This window comes from Stegodyphus dumicola, chromosome X1 (assembly GCF_044657685.1).
Source record: "Stegodyphus dumicola isolate Sdum_Otavi_A_Nest chromosome X1, ASM4465768v1".
Classification (NCBI taxonomy): domain Eukaryota; kingdom Metazoa; phylum Arthropoda; class Arachnida; order Araneae; family Eresidae; genus Stegodyphus; species Stegodyphus dumicola.
In genome coordinates, this window is record NC_140780.1 from 13,312,238 (window position 1) to 13,337,322 (window position 25,085).

General features: G+C 32.7%; 1 protein-coding gene across 2 annotated transcripts in view; it reads right to left on the reverse strand.

Annotated features, from left to right (window-relative positions):
* Positions 1-25,085, reverse strand: part of LOC118198763 (STE20-like serine/threonine-protein kinase) — a 249,198-nt gene that overhangs the window by 65,327 nt on the left and 158,786 nt on the right. For both annotated transcript variants that reach the window (XM_085808321.1, XM_085808323.1), the window contains exons 13-14: positions 17,879-18,060; positions 992-1,115 (exon numbers count right to left, since the gene is read on the reverse strand). In XM_085808321.1, the coding sequence (XP_085664447.1) occupies positions 992-1,115; positions 17,879-18,060 (306 nt within the window). The remainder of the gene's footprint in view (positions 1-991; positions 1,116-17,878; positions 18,061-25,085) is intronic.

Sequence of the window (25,085 nt, forward strand, 5' to 3'; positions counted from 1 at the left end):
GCAACTATATTACTATAAATATTCATACATATGCTCATAATATAAGCATAACGATCATAATAAACACGATTATGAAACGACCACACGGAACGAGAATGCAAATTATTAAAATCGTGATAGAAATTCAAACGTTTGTAGTATTTGGGTGGGCAGAAAAGAATACCGAATTACCGAAATTTTCTACGGTTTTCGCAATTCTTTGACCAAACGAACGACGCGCACCTGTCTATACTCTCGCGCGCACCATAGGTTACGTTAATGCAGAGAGAGGGGGAAAAGCTATTTCCGGGAGTATGATTCACAATTTGACGTTCCATATAAGGAAGAAAAGTTGTTTATTTAGTTTCGACTTTGGTACGGGAGGAAAAATGCACGTTCATTAAAAAAAGCACTAAAAGCAAAAAATAAGCACTAAAAACAAAAAAATAAGGGCTTTAAAGAAAAAGTAAGCACCTATAAGGGCCTTTATATTTTATTTTCAAATATAAGGACTTATAAGCACTTGTAAGGACAGCTACGAACCCTGTTAAAGAATGACTCTCTAAATTTGTACCTTGATTCTTCCAATATACATTCAACTTGAAATAAGATACATTAAAATCTGACAGAAATTTTAATATGTAATGAAAAAAGCCACCCTTCCATGTGGAATTTTATGCACACAATCCTGAGAGGGTTGAGGCAATGAGAATTTATTGTTATTTTAGCTGAACTTAAAAAGAGCTGATAATTCCTCAATGCTTGTTAGAATTTTTTGATGTTGTTGCTTACAAAAAAGTCAAACAGGGCAAGTCGAACTTAAATACCTCATACATGGCAACTCGCACTTTAAACCAATACATTCTAAAACTACACTAAAATGGTTACTCTATACCAGATTTCTGCTTAAATAAGTACATTTAATTATTTACATAGCCAAATGATTAAAATTAATCATTTAAAAGGTCAATTAAACAGCAAGCTGAAGCAATGCTGCATGTCAATAACTCACAGACATTTCCTGATCAAATCTTTTCTCAGCTTGCTCTCGAGCGATTTGGGCTTTTGCACCTAAATCTTGAAATTGCTTAGTTTCTAATTTCTGTAACATCTTTAACTCCCTCAATTCGAGTTTCCTAGAAAAGAAATTATAAGAAAAGACTTGAGAAATCAAATAGAATGACTTACTGAATGCATATCTCATCAAAAAATGAGAAATAGTCATTTATTTATATAGTTTAAGAAACATTATGCCTATAAAAAAGGCACACCAATCTGAGATGCCATTTAAATTACAAAATACAGATATCTCCTGCTTTAGCAATGCTTGCTTTATAATATTTGCTTTCACAAAAGATGTAACCTAATATTTCTTTTGGGGGCTTAATGAACAAAGTTCATTAAGAATTTTTATTCTTATGAAAAGAAATAAAAAACAAAAATCACCACTCAGCATATGTTTTATGCAATGATTCCAGTAAATGACTACATTTAAAAGAATGAATTAAAGAAGTTTGCAACTTACAAAAAAGCGTATAGAAGCAAAAAATATATCACTCTAAGTAATTCAAAAACACTTTTCTTATTTCAAAACTTTTATGTCTAAAAGAACAAACATCAATCTTTGAAATTTAAAACAAAGCTGCAACAGCATAAGTAACTACTCAAAACAGAAAATAATATACACTAGCAACAAATGCTAAAAGAACAACTATAAAACCTAATGCAACTGGAATGATTTTGCAGCTAAGAACATGGAATTTGCTCAAGATGTTTATTTTGTCATGATTGGCACATTTTCAAATTGTAAATTTGCCTATTTCTTTAAGATATACATTAATTAAATAAAAAATTAAGAATGAACATAAAATGAAAAGAGATAATTTAAACAAGAATAAAGGAAATGTAATCTAATATGGGGCAGAGAAATGTTTGTGCTTCTTATTTTTAGCGATACATAGAAAACAAAAATGAGGTGTGTGGTTGTCCTTGACCTAAATGCAGGCTTGTGATGATTTTCCATCATGTGCATTAGATTATCCCAGTTTCTGCAACAGGAAGATAAATGATGCCTTAAAGCTCCTAGAACAGTACTTGGTGGGGGCTTCAGTGATGCGAATGCGCATCACAACATGTCCCACACAAGTTTCAAATTTGAAGAATATCCAAGTTTCTCCATTTGCTAGATTCCTTTGCTGGTCACTAGCCCACATAAAAAATGAAAGGCCCACAGTGCAATGGAGATGAGCATTACTGTCCATTAGGAAGATGTTACTGATTGCACACCTAAAACAACTTGACATTAGAAACAAGAACCTCATCTCTGCACATTTGAAAACTGAACAGAAATGAGAAAATTTTATTGAATACATGATTATAATAAAGAATAAACAAGATAAATATACAAATAATTATTTTCCCTTAATTAAATTTATACATTTTTATGTTAAACCTCTGAGCGGCATGACTGGTTTTATCTGGTCATGAGATTTGTCACTTAGTAAATATTAGCATATAATTTAAGATATACTGCTTTTTTACTTCCTTTAATAATGTAAATAACATCTTAATGAATAAAAATTTATGAAAATAGAGACTAAAACAAGTAATTATACAATGCTGTTTAAATACATTTCTTTGGCAGGTCAAAATACGTGCGCAGTCAGATTTGCTAACTGATAATAGCTGATACGTGGATTGTATAAATTTATGCTGCACAGTGAAACAAGAAAATAAATATTTGAGATCTCTCTCTGCAGAGAAGAATTTTCTGTCTTTCTAAAGGAATGGCAATGGAGGGAAAAAATGAAGCCTTAGAATGCTTCCAACTGAATAAAGAATACTATCTATACATACTAAGAATAATATCTACTATAAGTATATGAATCTATAATGAAAACACTGAAGTATATTTAATGATATAAAAAGATCTTCACGCACATTGTTATGCTTTATTACTCATAGTAAAATCATTATAACAAGCATCTCAAGGCTAATAATAATACAATAACTTTATACGGTTTTATACTAAATAATCAGCTTTGTTTTATATTTTTGATGTGATTTCTCTTACTTCCAACTTTTCCATTGAGAAGACTCTGATGTAGCCTAGGCCAAATGGCAAAGCTGCATCATTTTTGCTAAAGTTTTAATTTTGTTTTTTATCAGTTCTCTCCTTTTTATTTTGCATTTTTGTTATACTCTGGAAGGTTAACTTTAGTATTCAATGTAATTTGTTTAGATGCATGTATGATAAACTGTAAACTGTTCAGAGTTAAATGTTTGAGACTTATCAGGGCTTAGTTACTTAAAACATAGCACAAGAACAGTTAAGAAGTTCTAAAAACATATTTCATCTTTCTCAACTATTTGCGTGACTATTAAAACACTAAAAATTAAAATTATATACAAGGAAAAAAAATTCTTTTTACTTGCCATGCTCAAAGACTCAAGAATATACCCCAACACAAATTCAGACTTCAAAAGACACATAAATTTAAGAAAGCTCATTACTGCATTAAAATGAAAATAAATATTCTAGATATAAATATCGCGTCAAATTTAACAATGAATTATACAAAAGTCAAAAAGTGCTGAAAAAACTTATTTCGAATGTATTTATCTTCTAAAGTAACAATGTTGGCCATTTTGGCTAGAAGCATGTTAAAATAATGCTTTTTTAACCCATTACTGTGCAGTAATCAATTTATAGATCACCTACTTTTAGAATGCCCACTGAGAACAATATCTTTTAATCATTTCTTGTCATTCGCTGATTTCCTTACCCATGTGGTCACATCTCCAAAAACATTTTGAAGCATTCTTTTCCGGAACAGTCCAGCAGATAATATCTGAAGTCAGCCAAGTGATGCTTCATAACACAGCTTTCAATTTTGTATTCGATTTGATGTGTTCTTCATTTTCAATACCTCTTTAATTGTTCTTAATGAAGAAGTCCACATAGCCACTAAATGATCGTCTCTATCAATCTTATCACCAGCCCAATCAGAATCGTAGAACACTTCCAAATCCTTCCAGTCTTTTGGAAAGTCAACTTTAATTCTTTCGTCTGTTTTAGGTAACGAAGAATAAGTTGTATGCCAGTCCAATATTCCTTGCTTGGGCAATTATTGAATTGGCTCATGTAAGTAGTAGCAAAAGCTAAGTCTGGCCTTGCTCCTCCTGCTAGAAAAAAGAACCCTCTAACAGCCTGCATATACCGGGTGATCAAAAAGTCAGTATAAATTTGAAAACTTAATAAATCATGGAATAATGTAGATAGAGAGGTAAAAATTGACACACATACTTAGAATGACATGGGGTTTTATTAGAAAAGCAATAATCTGATCAGAAAAGCAATAATTAGCATAACAAATTAAGACAAAGCAAAGATGATGTTCTTTACAGGAAATGCTCAATATATTCACCATCATTCCTCAACAATTGCTGTAGTCGAGGAATAATGTTGTGAACAGCACTGTAAAGCATGTCCGGAGTTATGGTGAGGCATTGGCGTCGGATGTTGTCTTTCAGCATCCCTAGAGATGTTGGTCAATCACGATACACTTGCGACTTCATGTAACCCCAAAGCCAATAATCGCACGGACTGAGGCCTGGGGACCTGGGTGGCCAAGCATGACGAAAGTGGCGGCTGAGCACACGATCATCACCAAACGACGTGCGCAGGAGATCTTTCACGCGTCTAGCAATATGGGGGTAGAGCGACATTCTGCATAAAAATCGTAAAATGTTTTGAACTTTTTTTTTTGGTTCTAATAAAACCCCATGTCATTCTAAGTATGTGTGTCAATTTTTACCTCTCTATCTACATTATTCCGTGATTTATTAAGTTTTCAAATTTATACTGACTTTTTGATCACCCTGTACTTTAATGCTCCTTCAGCATTCAACATGTTATTCTTAATGGCTGCAGCATATTTCATATCTGGATCTAATGGTGTTGATGATCCTTTAGCATCTTGCATATTAGTTGTTTCCAAGAGCTCACTAGCATAGACACCTTGGTCAAGAGTCACACAGCCATCTTCCTTTCTGCTTACCCTAATTGAAAGAAGGTGATATATTTCTCAAGTCCTTGATTTTAAATGTGGCTGCAATACTGTCCTTAAATTCCTGAATGATGAAATCTTTGCTGGACATTACAAGGAGATCATCCACATACACACCCACAATTAACTCCTTTTCTTTAACACAAGGATCTGCTCTGAATCTTGTTAGGTTCGCTGATTTCAGAAATTTATCGAGGCAGATATTCCCCTCTCTCCCAGACTGATGAAGTTCGTAACGGCTTCGCTTTAGCAAGCAAACTTCTCTATGCGTTTTCTGGTGCAGACTCACTGGTGGCTGTTTTATGAAAATTGTCTCACTCAATTTTTCATTTAAATAGGCAACAGTAATATCCAGCTCATGAACCTGCCAGTCTTGCTCAACTGAGAATGCTAATAAAGTTCTAATTGATTTTGTTTTTATTACAAGAGAAAAATGTCTCTTTGTAGTCAATTCCTTTCACTTGGGCGTAGCCACAAGCAACTAAACGAGCTTTATATCTTTCCACTTGTCCATCTTTGTTTTCTCTTGAAGACCCACTTGTATTTCATGACTTTCCTTTTTTCTGGCCTAGGCATTATGTCCCATTTAGTTTTAAATTTTTCAACTCTTCTTCCATTTTTCTGCATCTGGATGCGTCTTTTAAAGTTTCAGGATCATTTTGGAAAGCTTTCTTGGCTATTGAGCCTTCATATTTCTGTTTCTTGGACTATCAGCTGCACTGCATTCCACTCGTAATTCCATTTATTTCTGGAGGATTTTCTTCATAAATCTCTGAATTTTCCATGAGATAATCTTTTGTCTACTTAGGTGCTGAAATTTGTCTTCTGGGTCGTGTGTCCTTTTTTGGTATATCCTCCACTTCCTTCTTGTCCTGTTGAAAACCTTCGTCTATTACTTTGTTTTCAACTTCATCATCTTAAGATTAGTTTCTTTCAGAAACTGGTTGCAGAGGAAAACTGGTTTTTTTTGACATAAACACAGTACCTTTCATCTCCATCATATCCAAGCAGATAACCTTTAGTTGCCTTTTTATCCATCTTTCTCCTCTTCTGAACTGGGACATGAGTAAAGCAAGTCGATCCAATGATATGCATGTGTTTTATCCTGGGTTTCTTTCCCATCCATAATTCATAAAGACTTAAATTAGGAACTGAAGACTTGCTTGTCCTATTCAGTTTATAAACTAAAAGTACTGACCAACTCTTCCCATAGGAAAGCTGGAAAGTCCACTTCTTCATTCAAGTATTTGACAGTTCTGGCCATTTCTAGAACTGTTCCGTTCTCTCGTTCAGCACTGCCATTTCATTCTATGGAGGTGTATATGGAGCTGTGAGCCTCTGGGAAATTCCATGCTTGTTCAAGATCTTTCGAACGGATTGGTTGTCAAATTCTCCACCATTGTCATTGAGGATTTCTTTAACTCTATGCCCTAAGTTCTTAGCATGAGCTATGAAATTTTCAAGCACATCTTTTAATTCTGATTTGTGCTGTAAGAAAAAACAGTATTGAAATTTGGTATAGGCATCTTTGATTCAAACACACTGTTCTGGTTTCTATCTTGAGATGCTAACACGGAAAATAGATTTTTACTTATTTCTGGAACATACCAGACATTTTCAAGATTTTTGATTTGATTCATCCCATTTACAATGGTCATTATCTTGACAGTGCCTTTCCCAATTACTGGTAATGGCTTTCCATTTGCTACAGTGATGCTATGGAGAAGTTTAAATTTTTCAAAGTCTATAAAGTAATGACTGTTATTGATGACATGCTTTAAGCCCCCATTATCAATAAACCAATCATCAGAATTTGTTTCTGCAAAAAATATTGCCTCATCTACAGCTAGAAGTGTCATATTTGCAGCAAGACTGTTCTTACCTCCTTTGTTTGGCTGTATGTGGACTAGGTTTTGGTGGTTTTCCATCAGTTATCCATTTCTTGCACGTTCTGACACAATGTCCTCTCTGTTGGCAATAATTACATTTGCCATTGTTTTTCTTGTTAATAGATGATTTCTGCTTAAATTTCCAATTTGCTATAATTGCTTCCTGATCTAAAGTTTCTAAATAATTTGGATCTTTCCTTAATTCTCTTTCATGGGTGCACAATTGTGTGGCTAATTCATCTAAAGTTCTCTTTTCATCACTAACAAGTAACCAACTCGATTTGAAAGTACGATAACTGGGAGGGAGAGTATCTAATATTTTACAAATCAACAGCATTTCTGGAAGCCTGTTTTCTTCCTTATTTTCAAGTCCACTGCTCAGTTCATTCCCCAGATTTTTCAATTTTTGATAAATGAGCTGCCATGTCAACATTTGACCAACTGAAGTTGAAGAACTGTAAACCTATGTTATAAAGTTGGTTATCGGACGAATCTTCGAATACTCTGTGAAGTCCCAGCTAAATGTCTCTTGCGCTGTCAAATCTCATTACCTTTTGTAAAGTATCTTCCATCATGGAGTTCGTAAGAACCATCATAGTGCAATTAGTGGCTTTGTTAAAAACCTTCATGTCATTTCTGAATCTCTTTCGAATCTCTTCGGCGGCCACATGATCAGGCTCCACGGGCTTCTTTTCCTTCCACGACTTCTAAAGCGTTTTTGTGATAATTTAATATGAACATAATTCAATATTTCCAAATAGGCTGATCACATTTTCTGCATGACGGCTGAAATGATATCTTTACAGCTTCCATTTTTGCGATCTAATTTGCCGACTCAAGTAAGGCTTAAGAACTGCCATATTAGGCTTTTAAACTGCTGCTAATGTTTATCTCCACTTTGCTTCTAAATTTTTTCTGTGCAGTTAGAGCATGCTGGTGCCCATAACCTAATGAAATCTAGCATTAGGAATGGAGACAAATAAATAAGCAGAGATTCACCTGGATTAACATATATTGAAATACAAAATCATTATAAGCACAGTGTTCGCACCTGCACATCTGTAATGTAATCCACACATGCGCATCTGTAATGTGATGATCTAACGAGTTTGAAAATCGCCATCGACGGTGTAAGAGGGCTGGTCACAGCTATGAGTTAATTGTAATTAATTATGAGAATTAATAAAGAATCGAACCAGCGAATTTATTTAGTGTGTGTTATTTGGGACGAGACCCAAACATATCTGGTCGTAGTCGACCGGAGCGTGAGTAAATAGTGTTTCGTTTTTGAGAACACAGGAGTGTTTGTGTTTGCCAGTATTCGCAGCTTGTTCTTTTCAACGAATATCGCTGATTTTGGATACGGATATTCATCAAAAGTGAATCACTGCAGAGGTAAGTGATTCCTCTCTTGTTAATTCTGTACTTTCTTTGCTTGTTCTGTTATAAATAACAATGTTATTTAAGGGTGCTAAAAAAGAAGATTTAAGGCTTATTGCCTTAGAAATAAATCTAAATGTTGACGAAAAAATGACTATAGCAGATTTGACTGATATTATTGAGAATAGTGAAATTTTCAAAACTAAACAAGATTTAGTAAAAGAGATAGCAAACTCTATTATCGAAAATAGAAAACAGGAAGAGCAAAAAGAGCAAAAACTTGTCGAGTTAGAAAAAATAAAACTTGAGAGATCAAAGAATGAGTTAGAGTTGGCTAAGCTTAAAGCAGAAACTAAACTTGATGGTGTAAGCGAAACCGAAACAAAATCAGAGTCACTAGATCAATTAATAAAAAGTATCAGAACCTTAACTGTAAAAATTCCTATATGGCCTGAGAGTTGGGGATTTTTCTTTTCGTCATTAGAACGAGCGTTTATTACAAAAAATGTTTCGGAGGACTATAAAGCAGAAATTCTGTTAAATCTGTTAGGACACAAAGCTTTGAATATAATAACCTATTTACATGATAAGGATATCGCGAATTATGAAAGAGTAAAAGAAGTAGTTCTGAAGGAGTTTCAGCCAACACCATATTCGTGTTTAGAAAACTTTAGAAAAACTGTTAAACAACCACATGAAACTCATGCGCAGTTTGCGTCACGCTTAGTAACTGCCTGGGATTGTTATTTAAAATTAAGGAAGGTAACTGACTTCGAGACCCTCAAACAACTAATAGTTTCAGATAGGTTATACCAATCTTTAGATGCAGGAACAGCTTCTCACATTGCTGTGAGGCAAGTTGATTCATGGTTTTCACCTAGTGAGTTAGGTAAAGAAATAGATTTATATTTTACGTCACCAGGAAAACCTCTTACTGAGAATTCTCATGTTAATCGTAAGTATAATAGCTCAAAAAGTGTAGCTAAAGTGTTTTTATCAGATGTTAAAACAGAGAACTGTATTTTATGCCACGAGAATCACGGATTGGCAAAATGCCCATCGTATTTAAAATTACCGGTACAAGAAAGAATACAGGTTGTGAAATCTAATAAATTATGTTTTAACTGTCTACATATGCATTCAGTATCAAATTGCCCATCGAAATATTCTTGTTTTTGTCAAAAACGGCACCACAAAACTATTCACTTTCCGAAAGCAAATAATATCGTAAAGGAATCAGAACAAAATAAAAACAAAACAAATGTATCTGACTGCAACGTTCCCAAACGAGATGACTCATCGACCTTGAATGTTAATACGCAGGAGTTCGTTAAAAGGCATTTATTAGCAATTATTCGAATAAACAGAGTACAGTTCTGCTTTCAACAGTCGTATGTTTTCTAATTGATAACGAGGGAAGGAAACACAGAGTGAAGTGTCTGCTGGACGGGGGCAGTATGTCGAACTTTTTGACACGGAATTTTATTGAGCATTTGCAGTTAGAGAAAGAAAAAACAAACATTTCTGTTTCGGGAATAAATGATGCTACTTTAACAATAAAGCATAAAATTAATGCTTCGATATGCAATAACGAAGGAACTTTTATAAAGAATTTGGACTTTTTAGTAATTCCAAAAATAACTGCTGATTTAACACCTTTGCGCAAAATTAAAATTTCAGTGCAAGGTCTTCCTAATTTAAAATTAGCAGATGAAGGATTTAATGTTCCAGAAAGGGTAGATATGTTGTTGGAAGCGAGAGTTTTTTTATGAACTTTTGAAACCGAGTCAAATTCGAATGAATAATCCTGATCTTATTTTTCAAGATACAGTTTTTGGTTTTATCGTGTCTGGAAGTATTCCAACAGAGACTGAAAACAGGGTTCATTGTGGGTTGATAAAGGAAGAAGACAACTTAAGATAAAAATCTTAGAAAATTTTGGGAATTAGAAAATATTGAAACTGATAAACCCAAAAACAAAGAATTTTTAATTTGTGAGAAACATTTCGTAGAAAATTATACACGAGATAAAACCGGTAGGTACGTTGTTAAAATGCCATTAAAGGAGGATCCGGACACTTTAGGAAGTTCTAAACAAATTGCAACAAGTAAATTAAATTCCTTATGGAAACGCTTAGTAAAGAACCCCGAATATTTAAAATTATATTCAGATTTTTTAAAAGAATATCAACAGTTAGGACATATGGTCGAGTTGAGTGAAAGCGAGGAGGAACGAGGTTCATATTACATTCCTCATATTGGAGTATATAGGGGAGAAGAGAAAAGTAAGTCGACTCCCTTGAGGGTAGTATTTAACGCTTCTTCTTTGACAACCAAAGGAAACTCTCTAAATTCTATACAGTATAATGGAGGTGTGATACAAGATGATTTATTCTCAATTATGCTGAGATTCAGGAAATATATTTTGATATACAAAAGATGTATTGAGCTATTTCTATCCATCCAGATCAGTGGAAGTTGCAAAGGATTTTATGGAAAGAAGCCATAAGCCAGTTAAAAACTTTGAGCTAACCAACGTTACCTATGGAACTGTGAGTGCACCATTTTTAGCAATGAGAACACTTGTACAGCTGTCAAAGGACGAAGGAGATAAATTTCCTTTAGCAGCACCTGTACTGAGAGAAGACATGTACATGGACGATATTCTATCTGGAGCTGAGTTGCTACGTTTTGCGTTAGAACTTCAAAATCAGTTAATAGGCATTTTGAAGAGTGGAGGTATGTTACTCCATAAGTGGTGTAGTAATGCTACTGAACTGTGTCAAACAAACGACAAAACATATCCCTTTGGTAAATCAGAAGAATCTAAATCATAAGGTATTTTATGGAAGTCAAAAGGAGACTATTTGAGCTTCAACGTTAAAATCGAAGACAACGTAAAGGTTACGAAACGGCAAGTGTTATCCGTCATATCTCGCATCTTTGACCCATTGGGTATAATTTCTCCAGTTATAATTGTAGCAAAAATATTTATGCAGAAATTATGGCTGTTGACATTGAACTGGAATGATGTTTTGCCAGAAAAGAAGACTAAAGAATGGAAAGAATTCTCCACTACCTTGCAGCTAATTAACAACTTTGAAGTCCCTAGATGCATTTTATTACCGGATAGAATTAAGATTGAATTACATGGTTTCTGTGATGCCTCAGAGGCCGCCTATGGAGCAGTTATCTACTGTAAAGCAACATCAGCAACAAACCCTACATCAGTGAGGTTGGTATGCAGTACATCGCGTGTCTCACCCCTAAAGAAGACTACAATCCCAAGACTTGAGCTTTGCGCAGCAGTGCTATTAGCTAAACTGATGCATCGAGTGAAATCATCGTTAAAATTGGAGCTTACTGCTATCCACCTTTGGACCGATTCTATAATTGTGCTGATCATGGATCAACAAAGAGCCACACCTGCTCAAGACATTTGTTGCAAACCAGATTTCAAAGATACAGGATCTGACTGAAATAGCACAGTGGCATCATATCGCTTCTGAAGAAAACCCATCAGATCTCATATCTAAAGGTATGTCTGCCAAAAACTGCAACTAAGTCAACTGTGGTGGAACGGGCCTGACTTCTTAATGAAGGATGAGTACCCTATAAGAGTTATACCTGCAGCAATTACTGAAAAGGACAGTAATGAACTTAAAAACTTTGCTGATTCTGAACTATCTACATGTTTAAATCTGAATGTGAAAAATTTTATTAATGATTTATTGAATTGCAGTAATAAGTATTTAAAATTAATTCGTATTATAAGTTTTTGTTTTAGGTTTTACAAGAATTGTAAGCAAGAACAAAAGCAGGTAGGTAATTTACAAGTGGGAGAATTGAGAGCAGCTGAAGAAACTTTAATAAAATTAGTACAGGGTGAGTATTTTATGAATGAGATAAATGATCTTAAAAAATCAGGTATTGTTCCAAGAAATAGTTCTATTAAAAGTCTTAACCCTTTCATTGACAGTAATGGACTGTTGAGAGTTGGAGGTAGATTAAAAAATAGCAATTTAACTTATGAGAAAAAATTTCCTATTATTCTGCCTTCTAAACATAAATTAACAGAGTTAATAGTTAATTACTATCATTTAAAATATTTGCATGTGGGTCCTCAATCTGTTATATCATATAAGACAAAAATTTTGGATTGTAAGTGGTAGAAATGTTTGTAGAAAAATTGTAAAAAATTGTATAATATGTTTTAAAGCCAATCCCATTGTAGCTCAGCAAATCATGGGTGATTTACCCAAGGAAAGAATCACAGCTAATCTTACATTCAATTGTACTGGAGTTGACCTCTGTGGACCATTCTTAAATAAGTACAAAAACAAGAGAAAAGGTATATATCAAAAAGTTTATGTGTGTATATTCATTTGTATGGTTACTAAGGCCATTCATTTAGAGCTTATAACAGACCTAACATCTGAAGCATTAATAGCTACCTTGAAACGTTTCTTTGCACGAAGAGTAACAAGTTTAACACCATTTAGTGATAACGCTACGAATTTTGTAGGTGCATATGCAGAATTAAAGAGGTTAAACAAACTAGTGAACGAACAAGATGAGCTTTTAACTGGTTATTTGAGTTCTGAGAATATCGAATGGAAATTTCTCCCTCCCAGAGCACCTAATTTTGGAGGCCTTTGGGAGCCAGGAGTTAAATCTTTTAAGTACCATTTCAAACGTGTCATGGGTAATGCAAAATTGACATTTGAACAATTTTTAACAATTATCATTCAGATTGAAGGAATTTTAAATTCCCAACCATTGACACCCTTGTCTTCGGACATTGATGATTTAGAGGTTCTAACACCTGGGCATTTTTAATTGGTAGAGCAATTAATTCGATCCTTGAGCCAGATATCCCGGAAGTTAACATTAACAGGTTAAAATTGTGGCAACAGATCACAAGATTAATACAAATTACCTGGAAAAAATGGAACTCCAATTATTTATGTCATTTACAAAATCGATCTAAATGGCAAAGTTCTAAAAACAATATACAAGTTTGAGACATGGTCTTAATTAAAGATAATTTGCCTTGTTGTAATAGGGCGGTTGGTCGTATAATAGAAGTATTTTATGGTAAAGATGGAAAGGTTCGCGTGTGTAATGTAAAAACTCAAACTGGAACTTTCAAACGACCAATTACCAAATTATGTGTCTTACCAATACAAAAATGAATATTGTCTTTATAGTTATTGTACAGTATTGAATGTGCTTCACATAAAATGTCATTATGTAAGTGAAATGTTATATTGTATTGCTCTGAGTTGTATGCTAATGTATATGGTAAATGTCTAATTATAATAATGATTTTATGTAATAGTACTTATTCAAAATTGTTTATGATATACTTGTTTAATTTTTTTTATGCTATATCTTAATTACAATAGTTGAATGCTAAGCATTGCAACGCGGGGCGGCATGTTCGCGCCTGCGCATCTGTAATGTAATCCTCGCATGCGCATCTGTAATGTGATGATCTAACCAGTTTGAGAATCGCCATCGACGGTGTAAGAGGGCTGGTCACAGCCATGAGTTAATTGTAATTAATTATGAGAATTAATAAAGAATTGAACCAGCGAATTTATTTAGTGTGTGTTATTTGGGACGAGACCCAAACACACAGTAAGTTTTTACATTTCTTGAGAACCAGCATGGAAGTTCTGGTGTTCTATCACAATTAAACTATCCAGGCTGAATGATCTCCCGGTAAAACAAATGGAAATCAAAAGTTCTCTGTACCCTTCCAAAATGAAGTTTTTGTTTTCGGTATAATAATTCCTTCTTCTTCGTTATGTGTTCTCAAAGATTCTAATCTTTTGTCTAATTGATCAGAAAAACATTCATTTGGCAATAAAATATGATCAACTTTTCTGCATTTTTGACTTCATAGGCTAACTCTCCAACAATTAATTACGGCATTTAGACAATTAAAATTAATCTTTTAATCCAAGCAATCAACTGCATCATTATGTTATACCTTGAAAAATAATAATACAGTCAAAAGTCTTTAATCCGGACTCGTCGGGACTTCGGCGATTCCGGATCATCGGTTTTTCCGGATTATAGATCATCAATTGAAATCTGGTAAGATGGCATGCAGAAATTATAAAATTAAAAATATGAAACCGTAATTTATGAAATAAAGAGGTTATTATCTAAAGGGTATCAATCTAAAATTATGATCTAAAGGGTATCAAATCTAAAATTATGATCTAAAGTGTATCAAATTTTACATAAAAAAGCTTAATATTTATTTGTTTATTAAACATTTCTTTCAACGCGTGCATGCAAAAAGCCTACATTACGCATAGTCGAAATAAGAAAATTGCGACCAGAAAATTATTTGATGTGTATTCGTGATATTTAAAATGACTAGGAATTTGATTTAAATCATATCAAAGACTGAGCACATAGAGATGAAATACTACATTTAGTAAGGAATTATAAGCCGAATAAAATAAAAACATCTGCCCTGATAGAGCTGACAGATCAACTTAAAGTTCATTGCATGCCATGACTTCCCCCCCTTGCAAAGCAGCGTGAAATTGATAAACAGATTTCGGAATGGTTAGAGAAACAAAGGATATGCCTTTATCCATTTTTTGAAACAATTCCACTTTTTGTTTGATGGACATCAAAATATGCTTTCGCTTTGTAGATCCTTTGGCAGCTCTAGAATCGAAAATTCTTTTTGACATAATCGAACGTTCAAGCTTACTTTTATAAAATTGCTCTAACAGTCTGCGAAAAATAATAAGCCGGGTCCAATTCGAAGATTAAGGAACAACACAATCTGCAACATTTACTGAAATAGATAATTAGACAATTTTAGCTTCACTATACATTAAACACGCATGCGTAAACATATTATGTGCATGCGTAAAGGTATTATGCACAGAAAGTTTGTAGCTTTGAGGTCCGGATTAAAGACTTTTGACTGTACTACCAACTTGGCCCGTAATGCCTGCATTCACTATTTTTCTTTCAATCAATTTTGCAGCTACAAATACTTGAATAACTTTAAAAAAAAAAAAATAATAAAATAGAAGAATGTCTATCAAATTTTGTTTCTCTCTTTTCCTAGGCTAAATCTTCATCAAAATTTTGTTTTTGATCCGCAAGTTAGATGAAGGTTCTCTAATAACTAAGTAGGTCTCTCCCACCATTTACTTGATAACAACTGCCTAGCAGAATATCCTTGTCGAGAATGAATAGATTTGTAATCTGCATTCTCCTTAGAATTTTATTACAAATTTATTCTTTAACACAAAATTAAATCTAAGCATAAACAGTAATGCCAATTGAATCAGGAAAATTATTTTGTTACACTTGCTGGCAGATTTGCTTTGTAGCTACCCAAGGTGAAGTAATTACACAACATGATATGTGAAATCCAACAATCAATGTTATGTGAAAGCCAACATCAATCCTCACAAAGGCAAATCAGCTGGATTCTGGATTCCAGCAAGCTGTTTCCATGCAAGAGCATCTGTTAAACTATTTATTTCATTCACTCTGTTGTTTACAAATACCGTCCACGATTCTTTACGTAGAAACCAAAATCGGTCCAGTAATTTTGTTTAACATCTTTCCACTGAAGTCTTTCTACAAAAGACAGGTACAATCGAGCTCCCACCATACCAACCATCAGCTCCAATTAAGGAATAGTCATAGGTTATACAGAAGCCACTCTAGCTTTGGCTGCTAGGAGATTAACCTGGACATGCTTGGAGTTTTCAACATGAATACAAACAGCTGGTGCAAAGGCTGAATGACTAGCGTCACAAAATGTATGCATAGAAATGTTTTATCTGCTTGGATTAATCAAAAAACACTATGATACAGTCACCTGCTTCAGCAAATGAAGTTCTGAAAACTAGCTCATAAATTCCTTTTCTGTATTAGCTTCAACTTCGGTGTCCCAAACCAACAGCAAATATTTTTTTTTTTTTTTATCCCATAAAAGTAAATCACCGAGAATCATCATTATCATTAGTGTACTGCCAACCACTCAAATTGAATTTTCCTTCACTTAGTATGACTTCAGACATCTCAATGAAGGGTTTAAGCTTATTACTAAATTATCAGCATAGAAACTCGAATGATGAATCTTAACATAATCTTGATTATATTAGTCAGCATTCAAATACCTTCCTAAACGATAATCCAGAACTGCTCCAAAAAGAAAAGGGCTGCTCTTTGCACCAACGATCAATTTGTTGTGTTGCATTACCTTAATTTATTTACAGTCACTCTCATTCCACCAGAAGAATGTCAAATAATTTCATTCCTCTGGGCAAATGCTCACTTTCAAAAAGGCCTTTTCAGTATCTCCAGTAACACCATGTGTAAATTCTCTAAATCTGACAAGGAGACTTGGAATGAGTTTTAATAAATTGAGACCAGCTATTAGACACTGGTTCAAAGATGGAGATCTAATCTGTATGGCAGACGTATCGAACATGGGACATACTTTGGTAGTACAATGTTCCTTGATTAAAGATCAGTGAGGAAGAAAGTACTGGTCAGAAACATGATTTTATCTGTAGCATCATCTATTATTCCCAACTCTATCAACTGTTTAAAGATATCATAGGTAACAATTAAATTTTTTGGATTTAGCTCTTTTGTTGAAGCTTCAAGTTTTTCTATCACAACATCTCTGTTGCTGGGAAGTGGCAAATTATAATCTTTCCAATTGTAAGGCGGGCCCACCAGCAGTCGAGCGGTTAAAGTCGCTGAACACTGGTAGTTCGGTCCGAGGTTCAAATCCTACGAACGGGCTGGTTGCATGGGCGTTTTCATGGTTTTCCCCATGTGTAACGTGTATATGAGCCAGTTTCCCTTAGAAAGTTCTCCAGGAAGGCATCTCTCCCCTTAGGCAAATATCCCTAGTGTGCTTTGCAACAATTAAATAAACCAAACCAAACCAACTTTAAGGCAACTTTGTACCTTAATTCATAGAGTCTTGTGAAAATATTTTTTTATAAAAATTTTTTCTTTTCATGATTTTACCTCAACTGAAACCGATATGCCTAAAGAAAATGGGTCAGAAATATTGGCATCTTTCATAAACATGGTTACAATCGTCATCAGTGTATTTTCCCTTTTAGCATTCATTTGTGTTTTTCTGATCAATATCCTGCCCAGGATAACCAGAAAATGTTTGCTTACATGTCAAAATAAAATATTTATCTACCAGCATATCATGGACTTATGAATGTATTCTAAAGTATTAATTTATTGCTGAAAAGAAGTTTGGATCTTAAATAAATATTATTATGAGTATAAATAAGTATTATTATGAGACTTATGAATGTATTCTAAAGTATTAATTTATTGCTGAAAAGAAGTTTGGATCTTAAATAAATACATCATTCATATAAATAACAAAACATTCTTTTATACATGTACATATTTTTACTAATTGATAACATAAGTTGTTTTGTTACCACTTCCAAGAAACAAAATTATCAATAATTATTAGCAGTAATATTAGTTATCAATACTTATTAGCAGTATTAATTTACATGCACTCACCGGAGAATATGGTCTTCTTTCACGGGTTTATCTTCATCTCCATATATTATTTTACTTGTAGTGGTAACAACAATTACTCCATCAATCATAAATCTTCGAGTTTTCTTTAAAGTTTTCTGATTTATTCTGTTCATAGTATTATGAACATTGCTTGCTTTTTTCACAACAGCTGCTGGTTTCTCCTGTAAAATTTTAGATAATCAGAGCATCTTATGTAACGTAAACTATTACATTCACGGTTTTTATTATATGTTGACATTTCCAATAAAATTTCAAAAACTTATGTTCTAATATATGCATATCTCATTGATAAAGATTATAAAAATGCAGATTACATCAAATAAATAAAAATGGCAAAACACAGAATATCAGGATCAATCTAAAATATATTTAGCACCTCATCAAGAGCCTTAAAATGAACTGTCAAAATAACATATTTGAGATTAAGAATTACTGAAATCAAAAAGTGATTTCATATAAATCAGCAATGAATTTTACTTGGTTAAGAAAATGATAATATAAGCAAGTCTATCGTCCAAATTCTTTGACTTGAATGCCATAAATTTCCATAACGTTGCACCTATATAATTCAAAATCTGTCGCAAGTTCATAATTCATTATATTTCACAGAAAAAATTAAAAACATATTTAGCTTACTTACCAATTATGTATTTAATTAAATTTCCTTAAAATATTATATTCTGTTCCCTGCAGAAAAGAATTTATTATCCTAGTTATACTAACAACTAGACACAACTAATTTTCTAACTTCAACAATATGACAGCATGGGTAGGTATAACAATAATTTAACAGGAATAGTCCCCTTTAGTGAAGCACTCACTATCACAAACTGATGGTATGCATTTATACAGTACAATGTTTGAAACTCGTACATCCAATAAACAACCAAAATCATCTATTATCCAGAATCTCCCAACAGAAAACAATTTTTCCTTCTTAAAACATTGTGTGGTAATATGATACGTAAGCAAAAGAAAGTGCATAAACTGATTTTTGTTTCAATTAGCTGTTTTCCCCGCCTCTCCCTTTAGGCAGAAAACATCATTATCCATGATACTAATGAATTATCATACACTGTGTAAACACCTGCTGGCTAATGAACCATATTTTCAACTCTCAAATGGTCGTGGGTGGGGCAGCAGTTTTCTATCTTTCCTATAGGCTGCATATAATAAGTAAACTCCAAAGGCTAGTGTTTGTTTGGAGTGGAGTGTTGCACATACTGGTTTCCATTTGCTAGTGTAACAGAGAAGAAGAGCAAAAATGAAGTTCCAATTAACTTACACCCAGCTAGTGAGATGAATTATCATAGTTGCCAACCTTGAAATATGAAAAACCAGGAGCTTGCAGGAGGTTTGTGCTGCACTGCAGTATCATTTCAAAAGAACTCGACTGACTTAAATTCACTTTATAAAGCATGATTCAAGTTATTCAACTACATGTAATATGATTTTGATGTAAAATACATTAGTATTTTACTATACTACAGGTCAACCTAAGTTGAGAACACTGGATATAGTAGAAAGTGTATGTATCTCCCGAAGAATACAGTTCTACCGTTTCAAGAAGTAATACTGTAAAAATTACGCTGTGAAAAATGAATACAGATGAACAATGAGAACATAAGAGAAAAATTTGTTAAATGACAGATTATGCTGCATCCAGCTTCTTAGTTAAAAATTTCCTACATGGTGTCAATCGTTCGATGACTAGCTGGAAGAAATCCCCCCCTTTTTTTTCACATTATTGGTGAAACTGCAAATTCCAGCAACCCTGACTTCACCCCCACTCTCGATGAGAAAAGCAATTAAAGCATTCATTCATTTACTGATCAGGAGGAGAAAAAAATACATCATTGTCATGGCGTCTGCATCATCTTCAACATATGTGAATAATTTTCAACCTCATAAAGCTGGAAAACCACTGCGTGGTTCCACTAAGATTATCATTACGAATGTTTTTGTCAAATTACGGAAGCATTTTCCTAATAAATCCGATAACGATATTGTTACTTTTCCTGCTGATTTGACTGGCGTTTCTGTAACAAGCATAAATCACATGAAATCCAAATTGAAAGAAAATGGCGGATTTTCGACTCCAGTGTTGCGAAACGCCTATAGAGGGGGCTGTACCTTCCCTTTCCTTCAGTGTAGGATTAGAATTTGAACTGTAATGAGATGTGCTTAACTATCAGTTAAAATGTGTGTAAGGGAGCGGTCGGCCCTAAAAATTAGCGGCAAAAGAATACTATGCTCATATTTCAGTAACCTTGTAAATAAATTATTTGTTGTGTTTTTAAACTGAGCTTTTTATCACCTATTACATACAAATCTGAACCACCGAAAGAAACGAAATTGACAGTGTTGATAGTTACAACTTTATTGGATTGGTATATTTAACATGGTGCATTGTTGATAGAAGAAATCCGGGACTATTAGACCATCATGTTTTGGATTACTAAATCATGCCCACGAGGAAATAGAAGGCAGGCTCTCATTTTGTATTTATTTTGATCCTTGGATGTATTTCTGTTGTACTACAAAAATAGACCTAGCAAAAGCTAAACGAAGAACAGTTTGAAAATTAACAACACACTTAATTAATTAAACTGATGCTAAATTAATGTCAGGAGAGGAGCCTGATGAGCAGGATTTAAGAAATGATTACGAGCTCTTAATAGAAAGATATAACGAATTGAAAGCTCTCAACAGTGAAATCGAAACTTCCATTGCAGTTGATCAAATGGAAAAAAAAGGTTACGGCGAATCAGGAATATCAAGCGAAATGTTTAAAATACTCACGTAGAATAGTACGTTACCTTGAAAACAAAACTAAGATTGAGTCAGCTTCAAGTGATTCGCATAATCAAAGTATGAATGCCTCTTTAAGTGAAAAATAAAAAAAAAATTAAGAAGTCAATGTTTAGTTAAATTGCGAAAGTTAGTAACTGAAAAATTTTACGGAGATCTGAAACATTGGCAAAATTTTTAGAATAGTTTCAAAAGTATGTATGACTGATAAAAACAAAAGCATTTCTAAATTTGAAAATTTCACGTATCATAAAAATTTTTTAACTGGTCAAGCTACAAATGTTGTTTCAGGATTCGAATTATCTAACAATAATTATGACAACTGCATAAAAATTCTGAAAGATAGGTTCGGGAAAAGATATATCATTATAAATTCCTTTATGAATAAAATGCTAAATTTGGGGAAAGTAAAAAAAAAATTCTTTTAATGTTTCAGACTTACACAGAATTTATGATGAGCTTGATATCTGTATTCGAAATTTAGAAGCAATAAATGTTACATCAGGCTCTTTCGAACACTTGTTAACGCCTATTTTGCAAAAAATCTTGCCCCACGACCTAATTTTAGAATTTAACAGGCAAAGGGATGAAGGTGACGTTGACATTTCCAAATTAATTTTATTCTAAAAGAAGGAGGTCAATGTCACGAAAGTACTTTATTGGCTTGCGGTGAAAATAAAACATTTTCTAATTACTATAATCAGAAAACTGTAAATAAAAGACACAACAGAAATACACCCAAGGCTAGTGTATTTAACACTACAGTACAGCGAGTATGCATCCTCTATCAGAAACACCATGATTCTTTTAAATGCTGTAAAGGGGTAACTGAAAAAATAAATATTCTCAAAGTGCATAATTGATGTTTTAAATGCTTTCAGAAATTTCATTTGAGTCGTTTTTCCAGAGATAAAAATGTATGTACAGTCAAAAGTCTTTAATCCGGACATCCATAATCCGAAATGATCTATAATCCGGACCTCAAAGCTACAAACTTTCTGAGCTTGCGTAAATGCATAAAACCTTCATGCATGCGCATAATACGTTTACGCATGCGCGTTTAATGTATAACGGATGGTATAAGCTAAGCTAAAATTATCTAATTATCTATTTCAGTTAATGTTGCAGATTGCATTGTTATTTAATCTTCTAATTGGGTCCGGCTTATTATTTTTTGCAGACTGTTAAAACAATTTTATAAAAGTAAGCTTAAACTTTCGATTACGTCAAAAAGAATTTCCGATTCTGGAGCTGCCAAAGGATCTACAAAGCGAAAGCATTTTTCGATGTTCATCAAACAAAAAGTGGAATTGCTGCAAAAAATCCTTTGGCATATCCTTTGTTTCTCTAACCATTGCGAAATCTGTTTATCAATTTCACACTGCTCTGCGGGGGGGGGGGGGGGCAACACGGCGTGCAATGAACTGGAAGTTGATCTGTCAGCACTATCCTTATCTTCAGGGCAGACGGTTTTCAGATAATTTCTGGTATCTAGAAACTATGTCCCACCTGATTTCATTTTTGTGCATAATCATAAATGGCTCTGATAATATAAGGTGATATTAATTCAGAAGTCAAACAGCAAAAATCAGCGTTATATTTTCAATTTTTCAAAAGGGAAACATAGACATCTTCTGTTGCCCAACATTGTTGGTCCAAAAATCACACTTTCAATTTTTCTGCTGCCAAAATTATTCAAAAAACACCTTCCATTGGTGTTTGACTGTTGTTTGACCTTCCATTGGTGAACAGGATTTGCTAGAAGCATTTTACATTCAAAAAAAATCTTTCTAGTTCACGACCCTAATTCTAATACATCTCTGCCTTCAGCCTTTAAAGAAATTATGTTTCAGTTCTGGTTTCATCAACAGATGGCACCAGTAGCTTATCTCCTGTCCAGGCTTTGTTATCTTATCTAATCATTATATCTTCTCTCGTTCATTTGCGCCTTTGCAGCTGACTATGATGGCTCGGTAAAACCATTGAAACTAGTCCTGTGAAAATTTGAAAATATAACGCTGATTTTTGTTGTTTGACATATTTGAATTAGTATTTGTTTGGCGTGTTATTGTGTCTTAATTATAAGCTGATATCTAATTATTAATTATAACCCAATCTATCTTATCTCTATATTCGCTGATGAAAGGTTCCGATAATTTTTGATATCTTGATATCAATTCCCAACTGACATGGCTTTGAAGACTTCTAATTCAGTCTTCATTTAATTTTTGTGTTTTAGAGAGTTCACTCTAGTTAACATCCATTTATTAAGGATAAAAATTCTTTGGATATTTTAAAGTAGTTACAAAGTCTTGTTCTCACTGATAAACTTCTTCTGTAATTGATTTAGATAATAACTCTTTAAAAAATATAACATTTTTTGTAATCTCCTTTTATTTCCTCAAGGAATTCAGTAATTATTACACTTAAAGCTGCAAGGGGTATAAAAGCAAATGCTGATAAACCTGAAACACTTAAAATAAATATATTAATTGATAATGCTATGTTTAACTTTTGATATTTTTTATAACTTTTTTTGAAAAACAGTTTTTCTTTTTTAAAAATATTCTTCCATAATTTATATGGGATCAAAATTCCTTTGGTATCTTATTTTTGGATTTTTTAAATCGAGCATGAAAAAACTGTCAGAAAATACATATATTTTCAATTCTTTTGAGATATAGCCGTCAATGTCCATTATTTACTAATTCAGAAGTCAAACAAAAATCAGCGTTATATTTTCAAATTTTTACAGGACTAGTTTCGATGGTTTTACTGAACCACCATCCTCAGCTCCAAAAACGCAAATGATATTTGCTGAATTTGAAAACCCAAATGATATTTGCTGAATTTTTTTAGATTGTGTATTAAACATTTTAAAATAATTACAATTTTTTTCTAATAGTGATAGAAGATAAATAAAAGTTGTGCGGTATATAAATAATATACTTTTTCTTTCTTCACTCTAATAAACATATCTTCAATATCTTTCTGATTTTTTTCTGTTACACAATCATCATAAACAACAATATTTTTACTCAAAGGATCTATATCATCAACTGTTATAAATTGATTTAAATCTGATGAAAGTAATGCTTCTTTTCTATATATATTATAAAAATTTAAGAATATCATCTCTTTCAATATTTTCAAGGAAAGTATATGTTTCTCGTAATTTAGAATATTTGGTCTCATTTATGTTTTGCACATATGTATAATGCATCAAAATCTAATCTTAAAACTTTTGGCTTTTCAAAGCCATTAATAAGATTTAATAATAAATTTGTTTTACTACAACCGGATGGTCCTTCTATAAATAATCTCAATGCATGTTGAGGTAATAACAGATGTTGATTAGCATCATATATTTCTTCTGGTTCAGTAGAATCTTTATTGGTTATCATTTATTATGAACAAAGCTATCGCATCAAAAGTGACCAAGAGCTAATGTATGTATTCCATCTTCTAAAATATATCTTCTATCATCAAAAAATGATAAAACTAATTTATTTATTTTTATAGCATATAATTCATGATTCATACTTCTAATGAGATTCATTGATCTATAGATATCCATTTTTTCTAATAAACATTTTTATAAGCTTCAAATGAAATTGTGTTTTTAACTACACATTTCTTAACGCCTTTTGAATTTTTAATTATTTCATTTTCAGTTTTATTTACATACATTTTTTTTATCTTAGTCCAACGAATTCTAATAATAGTTTTCCTTTATTTTCATCTTTCATTTTTCCTAATACTTTTTTATTTTTTAATGGTATATTATATTTTCTTTAGGACAATCTGATGTATCAAAATAATCAATCATTCCTCTCATATCTTCATAAAAATCTTCGTTTTAATATCATATGTTAAACTATCTGTATCCATATAAAGTAATGTAAGATCTTTATATTTAGGCTTCATTACATTAAATGTTTTGATAGATCTAAAATACACATTCCTAGATAAATCAGTTTATCTAATGTTATTTCTGTTTTATTCATACGAACGGCTGATAGATTTTCACTAAATATTGTTCTTCCTTTATAATTTGGTTTAGCAATCTATTTTTTAACTTGATTATAATTAGTGCATAATTATATATCGATTCTTTTTCTAACATTTTCAATGGATTTTCCATATGGTGCATTATTTATTAATTTATAAAATTCTTTCTCAAAATCATTAGTCGCTTTTTTTTTTTTCCCATTTCAGTATTTAAATCGATGTATTTTTTAGCCAATCGTACTGTTTAAATTCTAAAACTCTGTGAACTTTTTTTAATTTTAAACCCATTTCTAAATATTCTTTCAAGCTTTTATATTGTATAACATTTAGTTTTATCATACAAAGTTGTTAAAAATTTTTTGGT